Source organism: Somniosus microcephalus, chromosome 3 (genome assembly GCF_052327205.1).
Source record: "Somniosus microcephalus isolate GS21.2 chromosome 3, FLI_Smic_1.0, whole genome shotgun sequence".
Lineage (NCBI taxonomy): Eukaryota > Metazoa > Chordata > Chondrichthyes > Squaliformes > Somniosidae > Somniosus > Somniosus microcephalus.
In genome coordinates, this window is record NC_140989.1 from 66,130,957 (window position 1) to 66,148,383 (window position 17,427).

The 17,427-nt window shown below is 41.1% G+C and overlaps 1 protein-coding gene across 3 annotated transcripts in view; it reads left to right on the forward strand.

The window, feature by feature from the left end:
- The window catches only part of hhat (hedgehog acyltransferase), a 390,783-nt gene that overhangs the window by 41,980 nt on the left and 331,376 nt on the right, over positions 1-17,427 (forward strand). For all 3 annotated transcript variants that reach the window (XR_015076777.1, XM_085980882.1, XM_085980888.1), the window contains 4 exons: positions 1,128-1,195; positions 2,251-2,364; positions 4,131-4,325; positions 14,266-14,481. Coding sequence is in view for 2 of the 3 variants with exons in the window: in XM_085980882.1 (XP_085837008.1) it covers positions 1,128-1,195; positions 2,251-2,364; positions 4,131-4,325; positions 14,266-14,481 (593 nt within the window). In the remaining variant the exon portion in view is untranslated. The remainder of the gene's footprint in view (positions 1-1,127; positions 1,196-2,250; positions 2,365-4,130; positions 4,326-14,265; positions 14,482-17,427) is intronic.

Sequence of the window (17,427 nt, forward strand, 5' to 3'; positions counted from 1 at the left end):
CACTGTGCAGTCATCAGCGAACATCCCCATTTCTGACCTTATTGGAGGGAAGGTCATTGATGAAGCAACTGAAGATGGTTGAGCCTAGGACATTGCCCTGAGGAACTCCTGCAGCGATGTCCTGGGGCTGTGATGATTGACCTTCAACCGCCACAACCATCTTCCTAGCGCAAATCTCCATTCAAAAGCCCGCGTAAACTTTGTGGGCAGCTGCCAGCGAGGTGAATGGCGAGCGTCGTTCCTTCGCTGCTGACCTCAAACTTCTGGCCATGTCTTTGTTGATTCGACTGAGCTTAATAAAAGTGACATTATCCATTAGTCCTTGTGCTTCAGATTGAACTTTGGCAGTTGATGTTGAGATCACAATAGTGAAATAAAATGTGAAGTTCCAGTTATGAAAATCATATCATCTTAGAATTTACAGCACATTGGGAGGCCAGTGGCCCAGCAGGTCATTGTTGGGGCTAGTACTTCAAATGGAGCTGTCTAATAGCATTTCCTCACCATTTTCCTGCATCTTTATATCATTATTCCATTTCAAATATTTACTAAATTCCCTTTTAAATGATGTTATAGTCTCTGCCTCAAGAGCTATTTGTAGTAAAGTATTCCATGTTCTAATAGCCCACTGTGGGGTCTAAATTCCTTTTTATTCTTCGAGTGACTAATCCAGAGTCTATGCCCCCTTGTTACCAGTTTGTCAACCTGCAGAAACAATCTTTCACTACTTAATACTTTTTAAGCATCTCTTCTGTTCTTTCCTTCTCAAATGCGGGATGCATTGCTTCATCTCTAAGTGGTCCTGCTCCATCCAAGTGCTCTACTTTAAGGTCACTTACTTGATCTGCTAGTTAGCCAGAAGTAGGTCAAGCATTGCATCCTTCGTGATCGAATACTTTTCAGATAAATTAGTATTCTTAACTATTTTTGTCTCTTTGTATTTCAGCAATACTGATTACAACGAAAAGGCAAACTGTGCATCAGAACACAATATATTTAAATCCCAAATTGCTTTTGATTTCAGATTATTTATTAATTGAAATCCCAGTCAGGAATCAAACTTTACAGTTAACCTGGAGTATTCTCATGTTACTATACTAATGCACATTGTTTTTCATTTCTGACAGATTATGAAGAAGACCTTGACGCTGAATTTGGATTTGAAAAGGGATTCTTTATTTGGGGTTTTAAGAAGGTAATTGGGTCTCTAGTGAATAATTATGCTGGTATATTTTGCAAATAATATGGATCATGTAATCTTGGTATTTTAAGCAATCTAGTATTTTCATAAGCTATACTCACATATACTCAAACTCACAACTCCAAATTTGTTCTAAAGTGTTGTAGAAATGATTGGCTTATATTAAGGTTGTGATTATAAACAGAAATATTGTCTAATCGTGCCATTTTACTGTTGTAAAGATTGACTCACAGTGTCAGTGTGGATTTGTGTTAACACTCTTGCCACTGAGTCAGAAGGTTGTTGGTTCAAATCCCACTCCAGAGATTTTAGTGCAAAATTAAGACTGGCACTTCAGTGCAGTACTGAGAGAGTGTTGCAGTTGCTGTCTTTTAGATGACGCATTAAACCGAGGCCCCATGTTCCCCCTCGGAAGAACGTAAACGATCCCATAGCACTATTTTGAAGAAGAGCAGGGGACCTTGCCCCATTGTCTTTTAAGGAAGAGAGTGAGGTGGAGAGGCTTAGGCAGGGAATTCCAGAGCCTGGGAAGCTGAAGGTACAGATATCAGTGGTGGGAATGGGGTTGTGCACAAAAGATTAGAGTTGGAGCAATGGAGAGACACAGAGAGAAACCCACAGATATACACTGTGGGCGAGAGAGAAAATAAAAAGGCAGTATAGAAAATACAAAGCATATTTTCGTCCAGTGTCTACATTTTGCCCCAACAAAAATCCATCCTTGGGAAGCCCCCAGCTCTGATTCCTGGCTTGTGTTAATTCAGATCAACTTGGGCGGAATTGGTGCACAATCGACCTCGTGCCCCTGTCTAGGAAGTGAATAAACAAATCGGCCAATATATTCACTGTTAATTGGTATCTAGTAACTCCTGCTGGAAAGTGTGTATATGTACAGGGATGTTGGGTGAGGGCTGAATCTGGCTTGGCTGTGATGTCATTCCTGATTTTCTGTTTGCAGTTACATTGCAGCAAAAGAACAAGTCCATCCGATTGTTGTGTTTTTAAGATTGAGGTATTTTTAGAGAACTAATTCTTGCAACACTTTTCAGGACCCAACAGACTTTGAATGGAGCTTTTGGACAGAGTGGGTAAAGAAGTTGTTGTTGTGGACTCTGCTCGGCCACATAATCATATCACAAGTGACCAGTGCCTTTCTTCCAAAGGTTTGTATTACTCAATGAAACTGGAATCAAAGTACTGTACAGCATATATTGGTGGGGCAGGCAGGGGTGTCATCTTTCAAAAAACAGACTTTTTCAGCTTTCTAAACATAAATCTAATTTCTATTATGTAGGTATGTATGCAACCGTCTATTTCTAATGTTAAATATTTGGTGAATTACAGGTGTATTTTTTCATTTGCAGTATTCTCTGGATAACCAGGAAAATGTAAAGGTGTGAAATGTCTAAGCTAGAAGGAAATAGGTTCTGCAATGAGGAGAAACATTAGATTGTTGTTGGTAGGGATGGGTATATGCAGAAGTATATACAGGTGCACAATCCCTTATCTGCAATTCCAGAATTCGAAAAGCTCTGAAAACCGAAAGTTTTTTCGTGGAGCGTCACTCGTGTGCACGACATGACCCGACTGGCGCCAAACATGACCCGACGCGGCCGATGCTTGACCCACGCAGGTGTGAGGCGTCAGTTGTGTCTCAGCGCTGCTACCAGTCACACGTGCATCTGCTGCTTTCTGATATTTTTTGTTATTTTGAGTTTAATTTCACTGTGAAAATGTCAAAAAGAGCTGCAGATACCCCTACCGTTCTGAAATCCGAATTCCGAAACACATCTGGCCCCAAGGGTTTCGGATAAGGGATTAATAACCTGTATATTATTTAAAAATGGTATGTCAAATATATGTATATAAGTGCATTTGCTTGTTCACACCAGCATTATCCAGTATGGTGGCTGTGCTATGTTTTTGTATTAAATTATGCTGTAATTATCCTGTATAAGGGAAGAGGTAATTAGAGTGGGAGGAGGCTTGTGTGGTGCATAAATACCACATAGACCTGTTGGGTCGAATGGTCTGTTGCTGTGCTGTAGATTCTATGTATTTGTACGTAAAGCTAAGGGGAACTGAAGAACAGATCTATTTCTATGTTGCTCAAGCATGTCCCTTAACAGGTCAATGAAGGATTGGCATTGATGATATCCAGGGTGTAGACTGTCCTGCTCATGAGGGAGGTGTATAGCATAGATTAAGTTCAGAAAGGAGAAAATGAGAGAGGAAGTTGCACCTTGTGTAATAATCCCAACACTTATGAATTCTAAAATGGATCTCATTACATTGAATAATCATTTAGTGAACTACTGTACTTGTAAACATTGAGTGGAGTGAAATCTTCATGTACTTTTTTGTATTCTGATCTGTTTATTAACCTAAAATTCCAAAACAGCATTCTTATATAATTCAAAAGCAAAATACTGCGGATGCTGGAAATCTGAAATAAAAACAGAAAATGCTGGAAATACTCAGCAGGTCAGGCAGCATCTGTGGAGAGAGAAACAGAGTTAACGTTTCACGTCGATGACCTTTCGTCAGAACTTTAAAAAGTTAGAGATGTAACAAGTTTTAAGCAGGTACAGAGGCAGGGAAAAGGGGAAGTGAAGGAAAGAACAAAAGGGAAGGTCTTTGATAGGGTTAAAAGACAAAAGGGATGATGGTGTGAAAGAGATAATTATATCTTATATAATTCATCCTGTTTTACATCATGAGCTGACAGCTAGCATTTACATTTCCAGCTCATGCTGTGACATTGAAATAAATCTGAGCAATCCCATAGTAATGCTAGTTGTCTTTCAGCAGTATTAAATGGAACTTGTTTGTACCAAGGAAAGAAACAGAAGTACTGTAATGAGGAAAGCTTGCACTTAATTGTTTTGTTCCAATTTCATGTAGTAACACAAGGATTCTTTCTCTTTAGTTTAGGATTTGGTTGCTGATGATATATGGGATGTTGGCCTGTTTCTTTACAGTAGGCTTCAAAGGCCTGACAGTAATATTGTTGCATTTGTTCATCTCCTATGCTGTGGCCCAGCTGCAAGTGCCTGTGTTGTCTTGGCTGTGCTCACTGCTACTACTGTATAGCTTACAAATGGATTCTCTTGGAAAAATCCAGGTAAGAATGTAATACACGGGATACAGAAGAACTTATAAACCTTTATTTAATACTCATCAAGGATAACACTGGTGAATAATTATTCAATTACTAGTTACTACTTCAGCCATTTTGCTGATAAGTTACATGATTTGCGTGAATACGTATGACGTGCTTACAGAATCAACAAGCATACTTTACTGATGTGAGTTACAGGCATGTGCAAAAAACAACAGATTAACTGAAAGTGACACCGGGCATGGTAGAAAACAACTGAATGAAGTGGAAGAGGGGATTAACAGCTTCAATTTCTAGGTAACTGAATATAATCAGTGCTGTCAAGTGGCTGATCATAGTTCTTCACAATAACATTAATTTTTGTATTTCACAGTCCTGACAATAGGTCTCATCCTTTAGACAAAAATAAAAAGTTGTGGAGTACCAATCTAATAATGAGATTTGAATTTAAATAAAGACAATTAAAAAAAAAAAAATTTCTAAGTAGGGGAGGATTGTCAACATTTTTTTCCTGAAACTGTTACCCACTTTGACAGCCTGTAGGATAAATGGTGCTGTGGTTTCTCTTGATCAGAAAGCTAGTTGTCACTTATCTGCCTACTAGTTGGCTGGGTACACTATTCTTTTGTAATTTATCTTGCTGTTTCTAGCCAGTAGATTTTAATATAATTAATTTCATTTTACATGTACTATGATGGAATATGAAACCCTATAAGCCTTAGATGCATATCTTCAACTGCATATAAGCAGTAATTTACAATATGTTTGTAGATGGAACCATATTGAAGAATCCAGAGAGATTACTTTATAAAATGTTTGGGTTACTCCTCCTGTAACCTCCTCTTTGTTACTCCAGACCTCACCCATGACTATAAATGCTTCCTGAATTTAGATATTTGCATTATGTTAATTATTGCAATGATACAATCATTGTATGCGATATTGAATGTAGCAAATTATTTGTAATGGTTTCTAAATTTCCTTTTTTTTAAATAGTGAAGAAAAGTTAATATGTATTTGCTTATAGAGGGAATGGCATTCACGAATATCCTGCTTAGATACATGTGGTCTACTTTTACTTGAAATTAGAAGGTATGGGAGTCCTAGTAAGATGGCTTCCCCCACCTACAGGCTTTCCTGCAATTCCTGTAACTGCATTTTATGTATGTTCTGAATTTTGGCATTTATCCTGTGTTTTTTTTTTGTTCCATGTATTTAAGAACATTTATCTTAATAGAAGAATAATCAGTTTAAAAATATTTAAGCTTCCATTTGAGGTTTGCATAATTTTGAGGCAACTGTGTAACACTTTTAATATCTAGGTTTACTGCCAAATATCTCTCGCAATCTCACTCGAGTATTGTAAGAACATAAGAAATAGGAGCAGGAGTAGGTCATTCGGCCCTTCGAGCCTGTTCTGCCATTCAATGAGATCATGGCTGATCTTCTGCCTCAACTCCATTCACTGGCCCTATCGCCATATCCCTTGATGCCCTTAATAGTCAGAAATCTATCGACTTCTGTTTTGAATATACCCAATGACTGAGCCTCCACAGCCCTCTGGGGTAGAGAATTCCAAAGATTCACCACCCACTGTGTGAAGAAATTTCTTCTCATCTCAGTCCTGAATGGCCTACCCTTTATCCTGAGGCTGTGGCCCCTGGTTCTAGACTCCCCAGCCAAGGGAAACATTCTCCCAGCATCCACCCTATCAAGCCCTGTAATAATTTTGTATGCTTCAATGAGATCCCCTCTCATTCTTCTGAATTCAAAAGAATACAGGCCTAGTTTACTCGATCTCTTCTCATACGACAGTCCCGCCATCCCAGGAATCAATCTTGTGAACCTTCGTTGCACTCCCTCTATGGCAAGTATATCCTTCCTTGGGTAAGGAGATCAAAATTGTACTCCAGGTGTGGGCTCACCAAGGCCCTATATAATTGGAGTAAGACTTCTTTACTCCTGTACTCAAATCCTCTTGTAATGAAGGCCAGCATACCATCTGCCTTCCTAATGGCTTGCTGCACCTGCACATTCACTTTCAGTGACTCATGTACAAGGACACCCAGGTCCCTTTGAGCATCTGCATTCCCCATTTAGGAAATACTCTGCCTTTCTGTTTTTTCTACCAAAGTGAATAACTTCACATTTATCCACATTATATTCCATCTGCCATGTTCTCGCCCACTCACTGAGTCTGTCGAGATCCACTTGAAGCCTCTTCACATCCTCTTCACAACTGACACTGCCACCTAGCTTTGTATCATCAGCAAATTTGGAAATGTTACATTTAGTCCCTTCATCCAAATCATTGATATAGATTGTGAATAGCTGGGGCCCAAACACTGATCCTTGCGGTACCCCACTAGTCACAGCCTGCCATCTTGAAAAAGACCCGTTTATCCCTACTCTTTGTTTTCTGTCTGTTAACCAACTCTCAATCCATGCTAGTATATTACCCTCAATTCCATGTGCCCTAATTTTGTTCACCAACCTCTTGTGTGGGACCTTATCGAAGGCCTTCTGAAAATACAAATACACCACATCTACCGGTTCCCCTTTGTCTACTCCAGTAGTTACATCCTCAAAGAACTCCAATAGGTTTGTTAAACAGGACTTCCCTTTCACAAATCCATGTTGACTCTGCCCAATCTTACTATTAGTTTCTAAGTGCCTAGTGGTTAGTTCTTTTAATTTTATGGAAAATTAGCATACAGAATATCCCTGCCGAATAAGATAAATGAGTTTAAAATCTAATGAATGCGGCAAAGAAATTTCTCCTCATCTCAGTCCTAAATGGCCGACCCCTTATTCTGAGACTGTGACCCCTGGTTCTAGACTCCCCAGCCAGGGGAAATATCCTCCCTGCATCTACCCTGTCAAGCCCTGTAAGAATTTTGTATGTTTCAATGAGATCACCTCACATTCTTCTAAATTCTAGCAAATATAGGCCTAGTCTACTCAATCTCTCCTCATAGGACAATTCCCCCATCCCAGGAACGAGTCTGGTGAACCATTGTTGCACTCCCTCTATGGCAAGTATATCCTTCCTTCGGTAAGGAGACCAAAACTGTACACAATACTCCAGGTGTTGTCTCACCAGGGCCCTATGTAATTACAGTAAGGTGTCTTTACTCTTATACTCAAATCGTCTTGTAATAAAGGTCAACATACCATTTGCTTGCTGTACCTGCATGTTAACTTTCAGTGATTCTTGTACAAGGAACACCCAGGTCCCTCTGAACACCAACATTTCCCAATCTCTAACCATTTAAAAAATACTCTGCTTTTCTATTTTTCCTATCAAAGTAGATAACTTCACATTTCTCCACATTATATTACATTTGCCATGTTCTTGCCCACTCACTTAGCCTGTCTATATCCCCTTGAAACCTCTTTGCATCCTCCTCACAACTTACATTCTCACCCAGCTTTGTATCATCAGCAAACCTGGATATATTATATTTGGTTTCCTCATCCAAACCATCGCAGAATTTTCTGGTACTCCTCATGGGTGTCGATCACAAATGCCATTCATTGCTTGTCACATAATAGTAAGGTGAAACTTGGTCCATGCAGTGGGAAAAAGACGGCTGTCAGACTCGTAGCCTGATACGCCATATTTTATAGTGAGTTGAGCTGGGGAACCTAACAACCTACAAGTGACTTTCTTGCTCGTTTTGTTATGTATAATGAAGTTCATTCATTGTGTAAGTAGGATGTTGCACTGCATCTCTTATGTATAGTGATCTACTTATTGATTAGAGTTTTTTTTTTAAAGAAGTTGCATGACCTTCAACAGGCTGATTGATTAGGTTAACTTCTGCTAATTGAAGCAAAGAACATACGCAACTAGGGTTGCAAAATTCCGGGAATCTTTAAAAGAGGAAACTTTCCATGGGAATTTATGGGAATTTTGAGTTTTTTTGCACACTGATGGTTTTTGTCTCTGACCCTTATATTATCTTTGTCATCAAAATAGACATACTGTTCCATACAAATAAAAACAGGCTTTCAAAACTTTATTTAGGTTATAATTTTGAACTTTATTGAACCCCCACAAAAAAGACCCATCTAAAATAAAATAAAAAGAGCGTCAGCTTATTTAGCCTTTAATTTGTCCTTATTTTGTCCCTTTGAGTCTTCTACTCATGAGTCTTCTACTCATCATTGCTCCTCCTGATTCTCTGACTCTGGCTCTGACGTGTCCATTTCCTCCTCTGTGTCAGTGTCTAGCTGTGTGGTGGACACTTCTGTATCTGGCTCAATAAGTTGTAGGTTCGCCTGGATAGCCACCAGTTTCTCCACTCTCTTGTTAGTCAGCCTGTTGCACACCTTTGTATGCGTATTCCCAAAAAGTGACCAGTTTCGTTCAGAGGCCACTGATGAAGGTGGGATTTGGAGTATCACTGATGCAATGGGTGACAGGGCCTCAGATGCACAAAGTCCCTTCCACCAGGTATGTGCACTGATATGCTTGCATGATTCCCATATCCCGTCCCCATTCCAAAGACCTTGCTTGGTAGAGAACTTTGCCAGACTTCCCAGAACTTTGCCCACGTCCAGACTGAGGTGGCGTGAGAGGGTAGAAATCGCACTGTTAATCTGTTTTCCAGAAAATATTGGTCCAGCATGTATGCTGCAGCATGAATCAGCTTGACACAAAATTCTTGATGCGTCTGTATGAATTGAACAATTGCCTTCTCTGCTTTGAGCAGCAGGGATGTGGGTAGGGCAATGCTGATTTGTTCTTTTAAATCAGCAAAAAGCCTGAGAACATCCGACAAGACAGCATCATCTCCTTCAATCTGAGCAAATGCAGATGCTACTGGTGAGAGTAGTTTAAGGCTGCTAACCACTCTCTCCCAAAACACATCATCCAGCAATATTTTCTTGATGGTGGTTTCCATATCCCCAGACTGGGATATTGCCATTTCTTGCAGCGACTCCTTACCCTCCAAAAGGCTGTTGTACATTATGACAATGCCACTCCATCTGGTGTTGCTGGGCAGCTTCAGTGTGGTGTTCTTGTTCTTTGTTGTTTGCTTGGAGTTGTAGGTTGCTGCAACTACCTGTTTTCCCCTGACATACTTAACAACTTGCTTGGCTCTCTTGTATTTCCATGGTTCTCAAACCCATGATGTCCTTGACGAGCAGGTTGAGCCCATGAGCTGCGCACCCAATAGACGTAATATGAGGGTAGGCCTCCTCCACTTGAGCCCAAGCAGCCTTCATATTCGCAGCATTGTCAGTAAGACCTTTTGTGATCCAAGATCGTTGATGACGGCTTTCAGCTCATCAGCAATGTATGTGCCTGTGTGTCTGTTGTCCTTCGTGTCTGTGCTCCTGAAGAACACTGGGAGAGGAGTGGAGACGATATAGTTTATGATGCCCTCCCCTCGTACATTTGACCACTCATCTGAGATAACTGCAACACAGTCTGCCATCTCTATCGTTTCTTTGAGCTTTCCTTGGACTCTGTTATACTCAGCCTCCAGCAAATAAGTAGACAAATCATGTCTGGTGGGAGGACAGTATGCAGGGCGAATAACATTGAAAAATCTCTTCCAGTGCACATTGGCTGTGAGCATGAGGGGTGAGCCTGTCGCATATACAGCTCGAGCAAGGCACTCATCTGCATTCTTCTGGCTATGGTTATCCATTGCATCAAAGAACCTTCCAAGTGGGCCAGGAGTTGCTGATGATAAGGAGCCTGATGCTGAATGTGAACCATCATCTTCTTGAATGGAAGCAGAGGAACTTTGGGCTGACTGCTGTGAGCTTTGAGTGAAGTTGTTGCATTTGGATAAATGCTGCTGCATCTTTGTGGCATTCTTTACATGTGGCTTTGTACAGTGTTTGCACATGTACACAGTCTTTCCATCTTTAATGCCTGGGGTAAAATGCTTCCACACATCCGACGGTAAATGTGGCATTGTTCTATGCAGAGAAATAAAGGGCATTCGTCTGTGTCGAACTGCGGTCGATCAGCACGATTGCAACAGGGTGGGTACATTTTTCCTGATGCTCCATGTGATGGAAGCATGACCTGTGCACGCACGATGCTACATCACCAATAGAGGGAGCTAATCGCTCATCCACTCATCCAACCAATCAGGACACATTTGTTCACAGTCACACACAAAACTTGTAATTATTAAAACAAGCCAAGTAAGAAGATAAACATATATTGATTAAGAAATTCCTTAATAATTAAGATTCCATCTCTGTTAATAATTTTGAGAGGACCTGTGGGGAAAAAAAATGAAAGAAATACAAAAAAAACCAAAAACAATATTATGCTAGCATATGCTTTTTTGGGCAAAATTCCCAAACTTTCAAGCTAAACTTCCCGTGGAAAATTTCCGGAAATTTACCAGAAACTTTCCACCCTTTCGCGACCCTATATGCAACTGAACACAATTTGACGTTGATCGAAAATAAAGAGGGGTGTGGGAGCTGGCCTTGAAATTGTCTTTAAAAAAAAAACTGTAGGGAAGCTGCTGACTGAATACCTGGAGTCACCTCCTTGCATACTGTATCTGGCTGCACATGAAGAAGAGGATTGCTGGTATCTGGAGGAAGGCGATGGTAAATGTGCTCCTCAATGTTGCACACACATCTTACAATTCTCAGTGGGGACTGACCACACCCCCTGGGAGGTGCCATTTCAAGCATTGCACACATTGCCAAAGCTACATGGTATACTACTCTTGCAATTAGGGGTGGTGGATGTGGGACAGCAAACAGCTGCTTAGGCTTCCAGCCCAAGGCCCTCCACTGCTGTTGGGAGGTTTCTCAGTGGGGTCTACAGCCATGGATGCAAAGGTCTCCAAAAGCCATAGTGTTTCGTTTTCCAAAAATGGAGCCACTATGGACTGCCACTTACTGCAGCTTTTCTGTGGTCGGATAATATAAAAACATTAATTGAGGGCAAATCCTTTTTTGTATGCATACCATATGATTGCTATTAGGAGCTGTGATGCCCACTTGGGTGCCATCTGTGGTATCTAGCACTTGAGGGAAGCCTACCAGCTGGTGAAAGCTCTATGTCCCATCCAACTGATAGCTACTTTCTGCAAGGAACGTGATGAAGATATTGCCCCTGACTCCTTATGCATCTTTGCTCTTATCTGAAGCATTCAGCATGTTTGTAACCCAGCAAAGAAAGCCCATGTTTAGCACTTTATATGGTGCTGTTTAAATGTTTGCAGCAACTAAGAACAAAGGAACGCATTGGCAGCAAAGAAAAACAAAAATGGGAGTATGGCAAAAACAACTAAAGCATGGGGCAAAATGCAGCAAGACAGACAGAAAATGCAACCAAATAAAACCTCCTGTGATGAACATGACCTGCACCTCGAGAGGACTGCTCAGGCATATAAAATGGCAAGCAGCATACTATAGGTGGTCTCTCGCCTGCGGTTGGCAGTTAATTCCTGGCAAGGGACTGTATTTGCATAATCAATTCATTGAAATCCATCGGCCTCGTTTTCACACTAAAAATTGGCAGTCAGGAAACTGGGCACGTGGAGCCCCACCTCCTCCTGCTGCCTGCGAGGCTTTGAACTACTGACAGAGCCTTGGAAAATGGGAGTAATTGAGTCAGTGAGTTTGAGACGCCAATTCTCTTCTAAGCTATCTTCACTTATCTATGTTGCAAGTTCAAATTCCAACTTCAGTCGATGCCTGAGGTTAACTGGAGCCATTGGACAAGTTTTGTTAATGCTAGTTTAGACCCCTAGGTGGAGGTAGATATCTTTAGGCTGAGAGTCTGGGGCAATGGACTGACGGACCTCGAGTGAAAAGGAAGTGTTTCTCTTGATTAAATATGGGGCGTACTGCGAAACTGATCAAAACACAATGCTGCAATGATTGGGGAATACCATTATACCTGTGATGATGAAGAAGACTTATTACTTGCAATATAATTGAATAACTTTTTAGAAATCTTTCAGTTTACATTTCTGGATAATGTCAACTTGTCATGTATCAGAGTTTCACTCCTTCGCAAGATTTGGCAATGTAAGTGTTTTCTGAACTTTCGCTGAATCTAGTCCAGATTCAGTGGAGCAATTCCAAGTTTAGTTTGAAATGTGTGAACAACTTATGACAACCAGTTCTAACGAAGGGTCATCGACCTGAAACATTAACTCTGTTTCTCTCTCTACAGATGCTGCATGACCTGCTGAGTATTTCCAGCATTTTCTGTTTTTGTTTATGCTCATACTGGTTGGCTGATATCTGCTGCCTGCTTTCAGCATGAATGCTATTAAATTAGCACCTAGATTATTAAAAGTCAACAGGACATGGGACAAAAGTCTTCACTATATTTTAAATGTATAATATAATTTGGGCCAGAACTTCGGGTCCCCATGGGTGAGTACGCGCTGGGTACTCGCGCGTAGGCCCAACGAAAGTGCCGGTTTCGTGCATGCACTGCACATGCGCGGGAAACCGGAACTTCCGTTCCCTTAAAGGAAGGGGTTTACAGGTCGAACGCATGCGCCGGAGAGGCAGCGCGTACGCCTGGAACTTCCGTTTTTTTTGCAGCTTTCTCCGGGAGGGTAAGTCTCCAGGAGCTACGCTTGTAAAAAGCAGTCGCAAGGCTTGCTTTTAACAAGGTAAGTGGTGAATTAAGTTAAATTAAAACATTTTTTCCACAGGTTTATTATTTTTAAATACTTTAAAGAAAGGTAAGTTTATTTTTAGCCCCGCTAGAAACTGTAGTTAATTTTTTCAAAAATTTAAGTTATTGTTTAAAATAGTTATTTTATGTAATTTATAGTTATTTTTTAAATGTTTTTAAAATTTATTTGAAGTTTTAGTGATGTTTTGGGGCTGAATTGTATTCATAGATTTGACAGCCCTTCCTGTCAAATCTATGAATACAGATTCCCTGTTACCATTGGCTCTCCATGGCCCACGTGATCCCAGGGGACGCTTCGAACTAACTGCGCTCCTGGGATACGCAAGCACTGCGCGCCGGCAGTTGGAGGAGGCCCAGGATCAGAATCCCACCCGGGCCCACAGCACAACGGCCGGCGCGCTAGGTAAGTGCAGGTCGGAGGCTTGCACTCGCGGGAAGCCTCCGACCCAAATTTCTGGGCCAATGTATTTCCTATTTAATCTGTAGTGGTGGGGGACAACGTAATGCTACCAATTAATATACTACCAGTCATATTGCAACATACACCTTTTAGATCCCACATTACTATGATCTGTTCTTGTTCTTCTCAATTATGCTGCCTCAAGTGTGTGTGTGTGTTTATATATATATATATATGTGTTTTATTTTACAATAAACCATTGCGTGCATAATTAATTATTTTTGTATATATTGATTTTCTTGCATTTCATCAGTTTGTCATTCTGCTTTCTGATTGGCTAGCTCACCAATGGCCTTATACAAGTACAATGCAGCAAATAACCAATCACATTCTACTTTTAAAATAAATTATATGAGGTAAAGCTGCCATGACAGTTTGACACATTAAATGTGGAGTTAGTTACGAATTTGGTATTTTTGTTTTTGTTTTATTCCCAGCTGGCAGCTGTTTCTACCAGCAGTTTTTTTTAAGAGGGGGTGGGGAGCATTGCTGGAAGCCCATGTCCACTGTATGGGTTTCCATTGAGAGAGCCAGTTTGAGGATTGTGCAGGGCAGCCAATGGGTGAAGGAGATAAATATCAAGGCTTGGACCGGTGCAGAATTAAAGAAACGTTGCACTAGTTATAAAGAACAATAACTGGCAGTGAGTTTCAGGTGCTAATTTAATCTTGTGGTTCTGTTGGCATTCATAAAAAAGCAGAATTTGAGTGTTTTATGTCTGAAACACGTGATTGAATTACTTCCTTGTAACTTAGCGCAACCTTCCCTCAAACTGTGAATAGAACTGTGTATTTTTTTCCTGATGACAAGATAATACTTTCTATTTGTTTTAGAAACGTTGGTATGAGACAGAGAATGAATACTTCCTGCTTTTATTCTGCTTGGCTCTTTGCAATCTGCGTTACACAAGTTTCAGCCTAGAGTACTGCTGGCACCGTGTTCATCCTCAAAGGCGTTGCATATCCTTCTGTTGGCTGCTTGCTTACGTATTCTACTACCCTGTATTTCACAATGGACCCATCATATGCTATGATGACTTCAGTAATCAGGTGGGTTAGTATATTCACATCTTTTTGGAAACCGAACATTTGCTTTAAAACATAAAGCTGGGAGCTCATAGCACAAGTATTGTATTCTGTTGTAACAGGATAAAATCCAGCAAAGTTTTATAGGAGCCATGCTTATGTTGTCTGAATAACCTAGCCAGGTTTCAGTAATTATCTTGTACAGAGTTATGTGGACAATTTTTAAAACTTTTTTAAAGAGCTTTAAAAGTGTTGCAGATAGAACTTTTGATGCAACACTGATTTTGTGAGGACAATCTTCTCTCCACCACATTGTTAACATGACTCTGGTTTCTGTAACTTTCTTGCTAAATTTTAATGGTCATTCAGCTCATTTGCTGTTTCTGGGACCTTGCTACATGCATATTGGCTGCTGCATTACCCACACAACAGCAGTTACTGGGCCTGAAATGCTTTGAGCAAAGGTCATTCTATATTAGTGGAACTAAGGGAAATGTGGTAATATGGGAACTCTTGCCATAGCTGAAGATTTTGATGCTGCTTCTACCATTTCAGACCTCTTGTTGGTTCTCCTTCGATCTTCTTTAATTTCAGGTCCTTCTGGCCCTTTAAACAGCTGCAGTCTTTTAACTGCTGGAACAAAAGTGCATTTTTCTCCCTCCCATTGCTGGTACGCCGCTCCCAGAAACAGAATATTTTTTTTATTCATTCATGGGATGTGGGCATCGCTGGCTAAGCCAGCATTTATTGCCCATCCCTAATTGCCCTTGTGAAGGTGTTGGTGAACCACCTTCTTGAACCTCTGTAGTCCGTATGGTGAAGGTGCTCGCACAGTGCTGTTAGGGAGGGAGCTCCAGGATTTTGACCCAGCGACAATGAACGCCGATATATTTCCAAGTCAGGATGGTGTGTAACTTGGAGGGGAACTTGCAGGTGGTGGTGTTCCCATGCGCCTGCTGCCCTTGTCCTTCTAGGTGGTAGAGGTCACGGGTTTGAGAGGTGCTGTCGAAGAAGCCTTGGAGCCTTGCCACAGTACATCTTGCAGATGGTACGCACAGCAGCCACGGTGCGCTGGAGGTGGAGGGAGTCACTCCTGACTTATGCCTTGTAGATGATGAATGGAAGAAAATCCAGCCCCATGCCTCCTTTAAAATGCTCCTCACTATAATGCAGTCTTTATGTTTGCCTGTCAAAGACACCATCATAAATAGAATCCTCATATGTTCAATTGTGACTGGAGTGAGGAAAATTTTGTATACTTCTATTTGAAAGATAGGAGAGAATCAGGTAGAGCAGTAGAGCTCAACACCAAGGAGTGAGGGAGTTGAAAATTAAGTATAATAAATACTAGATGGTGTTTGCTGCTATAAAAATGTCTTCACTTGTTCAAATGGAAGGCTGACTTCAAAAGGTCTAAACATTTGGAGAATGGTAATCATAATTTCTCACTAGTTTATATGCAAATAAAAAACAGTTGCAGTGAACATAAGAACATAAGAAATAGGAGCAGGAGTAGGCCAATCGGCCCCTCGAGCCTGCTCCACCATTCAATAAGATCATGGCTGATCTGATCCTAACCTCAAATCTTCTATCACTCTCCATCCACCCGAACCCATGTGATCTCCCAGGAGAGGCGAAAAACCAGATAAAAAACCCAATGGCCAATTTGGGAGGAAAAATCTGGGAAATTCCTCTCCGACCCATCTAGGCGATCGAAACTCGTCCAGGAGATCACTCTGTCCCTATATTTTCTACAGTACTTGCCTTCTGTAAAGGCGATCTCCACCCAGCCAGGAACAGGAATAAAACCATCTCCTGAAATCTAACACAGAATTAGAACACAAGAAGTAGGAGCAGAACCAGGCTACACGGCCCCTGGGCCCACTCCACTACCCACAGGGCCATGACCATTCCGAACCTAGACTCATGTCCAATTTCCTGCCCGCTCCCCGTAACCCTTAATTCCCTTTACTTCTAGGAAACTATCTATTTCTGTTTTAAATTTATTTAATGATGTAGCTTCCACAGCTTTCTGGGGCAGCAAATTCCACAAACCTACCACCCTCTGAGTGAAGAAGTTTCTCCTCATCTCAGTTTTGAAAGAGCAGCCCCTTATTCTAAGATTATGCCCCCTAGTTCTAGTTTCACCCATTATTGGGAACATCCTCACCGCATCCACCCGATCAAGCCCCTTCACAATCTTCTATGTTTCAATAAGATCGCCTCTCATTCTTCTGAACTCCAATGAGTAGAGTCCCAATCTACTCAACCTCTCCTCATATGACCACCCCCTCATCCCCGGGATTAATCGAGTGAACCTTCTTTGTACTGACTCGAGAGCAAGTATGTCTTTTCTTAAGTATGGACACCAAAACTGTATGCAGTATTCCAGGTGCGGTCTCACCAATACCTTGTACAACTGCAGCAATACCTCCCTGCTTTTATAATCTATCCCCCTAGCAATAAAAGCCAACATTCCATTGGCCTTCTTGATCACTTGCTGCACCTGCATATTAACTTTTTGAGTTTCGTGCACCAGAACCCCCAGATCCCTTTGTACTACAGTACTTTCCAGTTTCTTGCCATTAAAATAATAACTTGCTCTATGATTTTTCCTGCGAAAGTGCATAACCTCACACTTTCCAGTATTGTATTCCATCTGCCAAATCTCTGCCCACTCCTTTAGCCTGTCTATGTCCCTTTGCAGGTTTTTTATGTCCTCCTCACTCACTACTTTCCGTCCCATCTTTGTATCATCTGCAAACTTTGATATGTTACACTCGGTCCCATCCTCCAAATCGTTAATATAGATTTGGGGGGCTATAGGCTTTGATTTGGCTGCTGAATAAGCAACAGTAAGTGTTTTGTGCCCTATGGTGTTGTGAAGAAACCTACAAAGCAAAACCACAAGTTAACTAACATCTTTAAGTAAATGTGAAAGTAGGCTTTCCAATTATAGAAAGAAGCTAT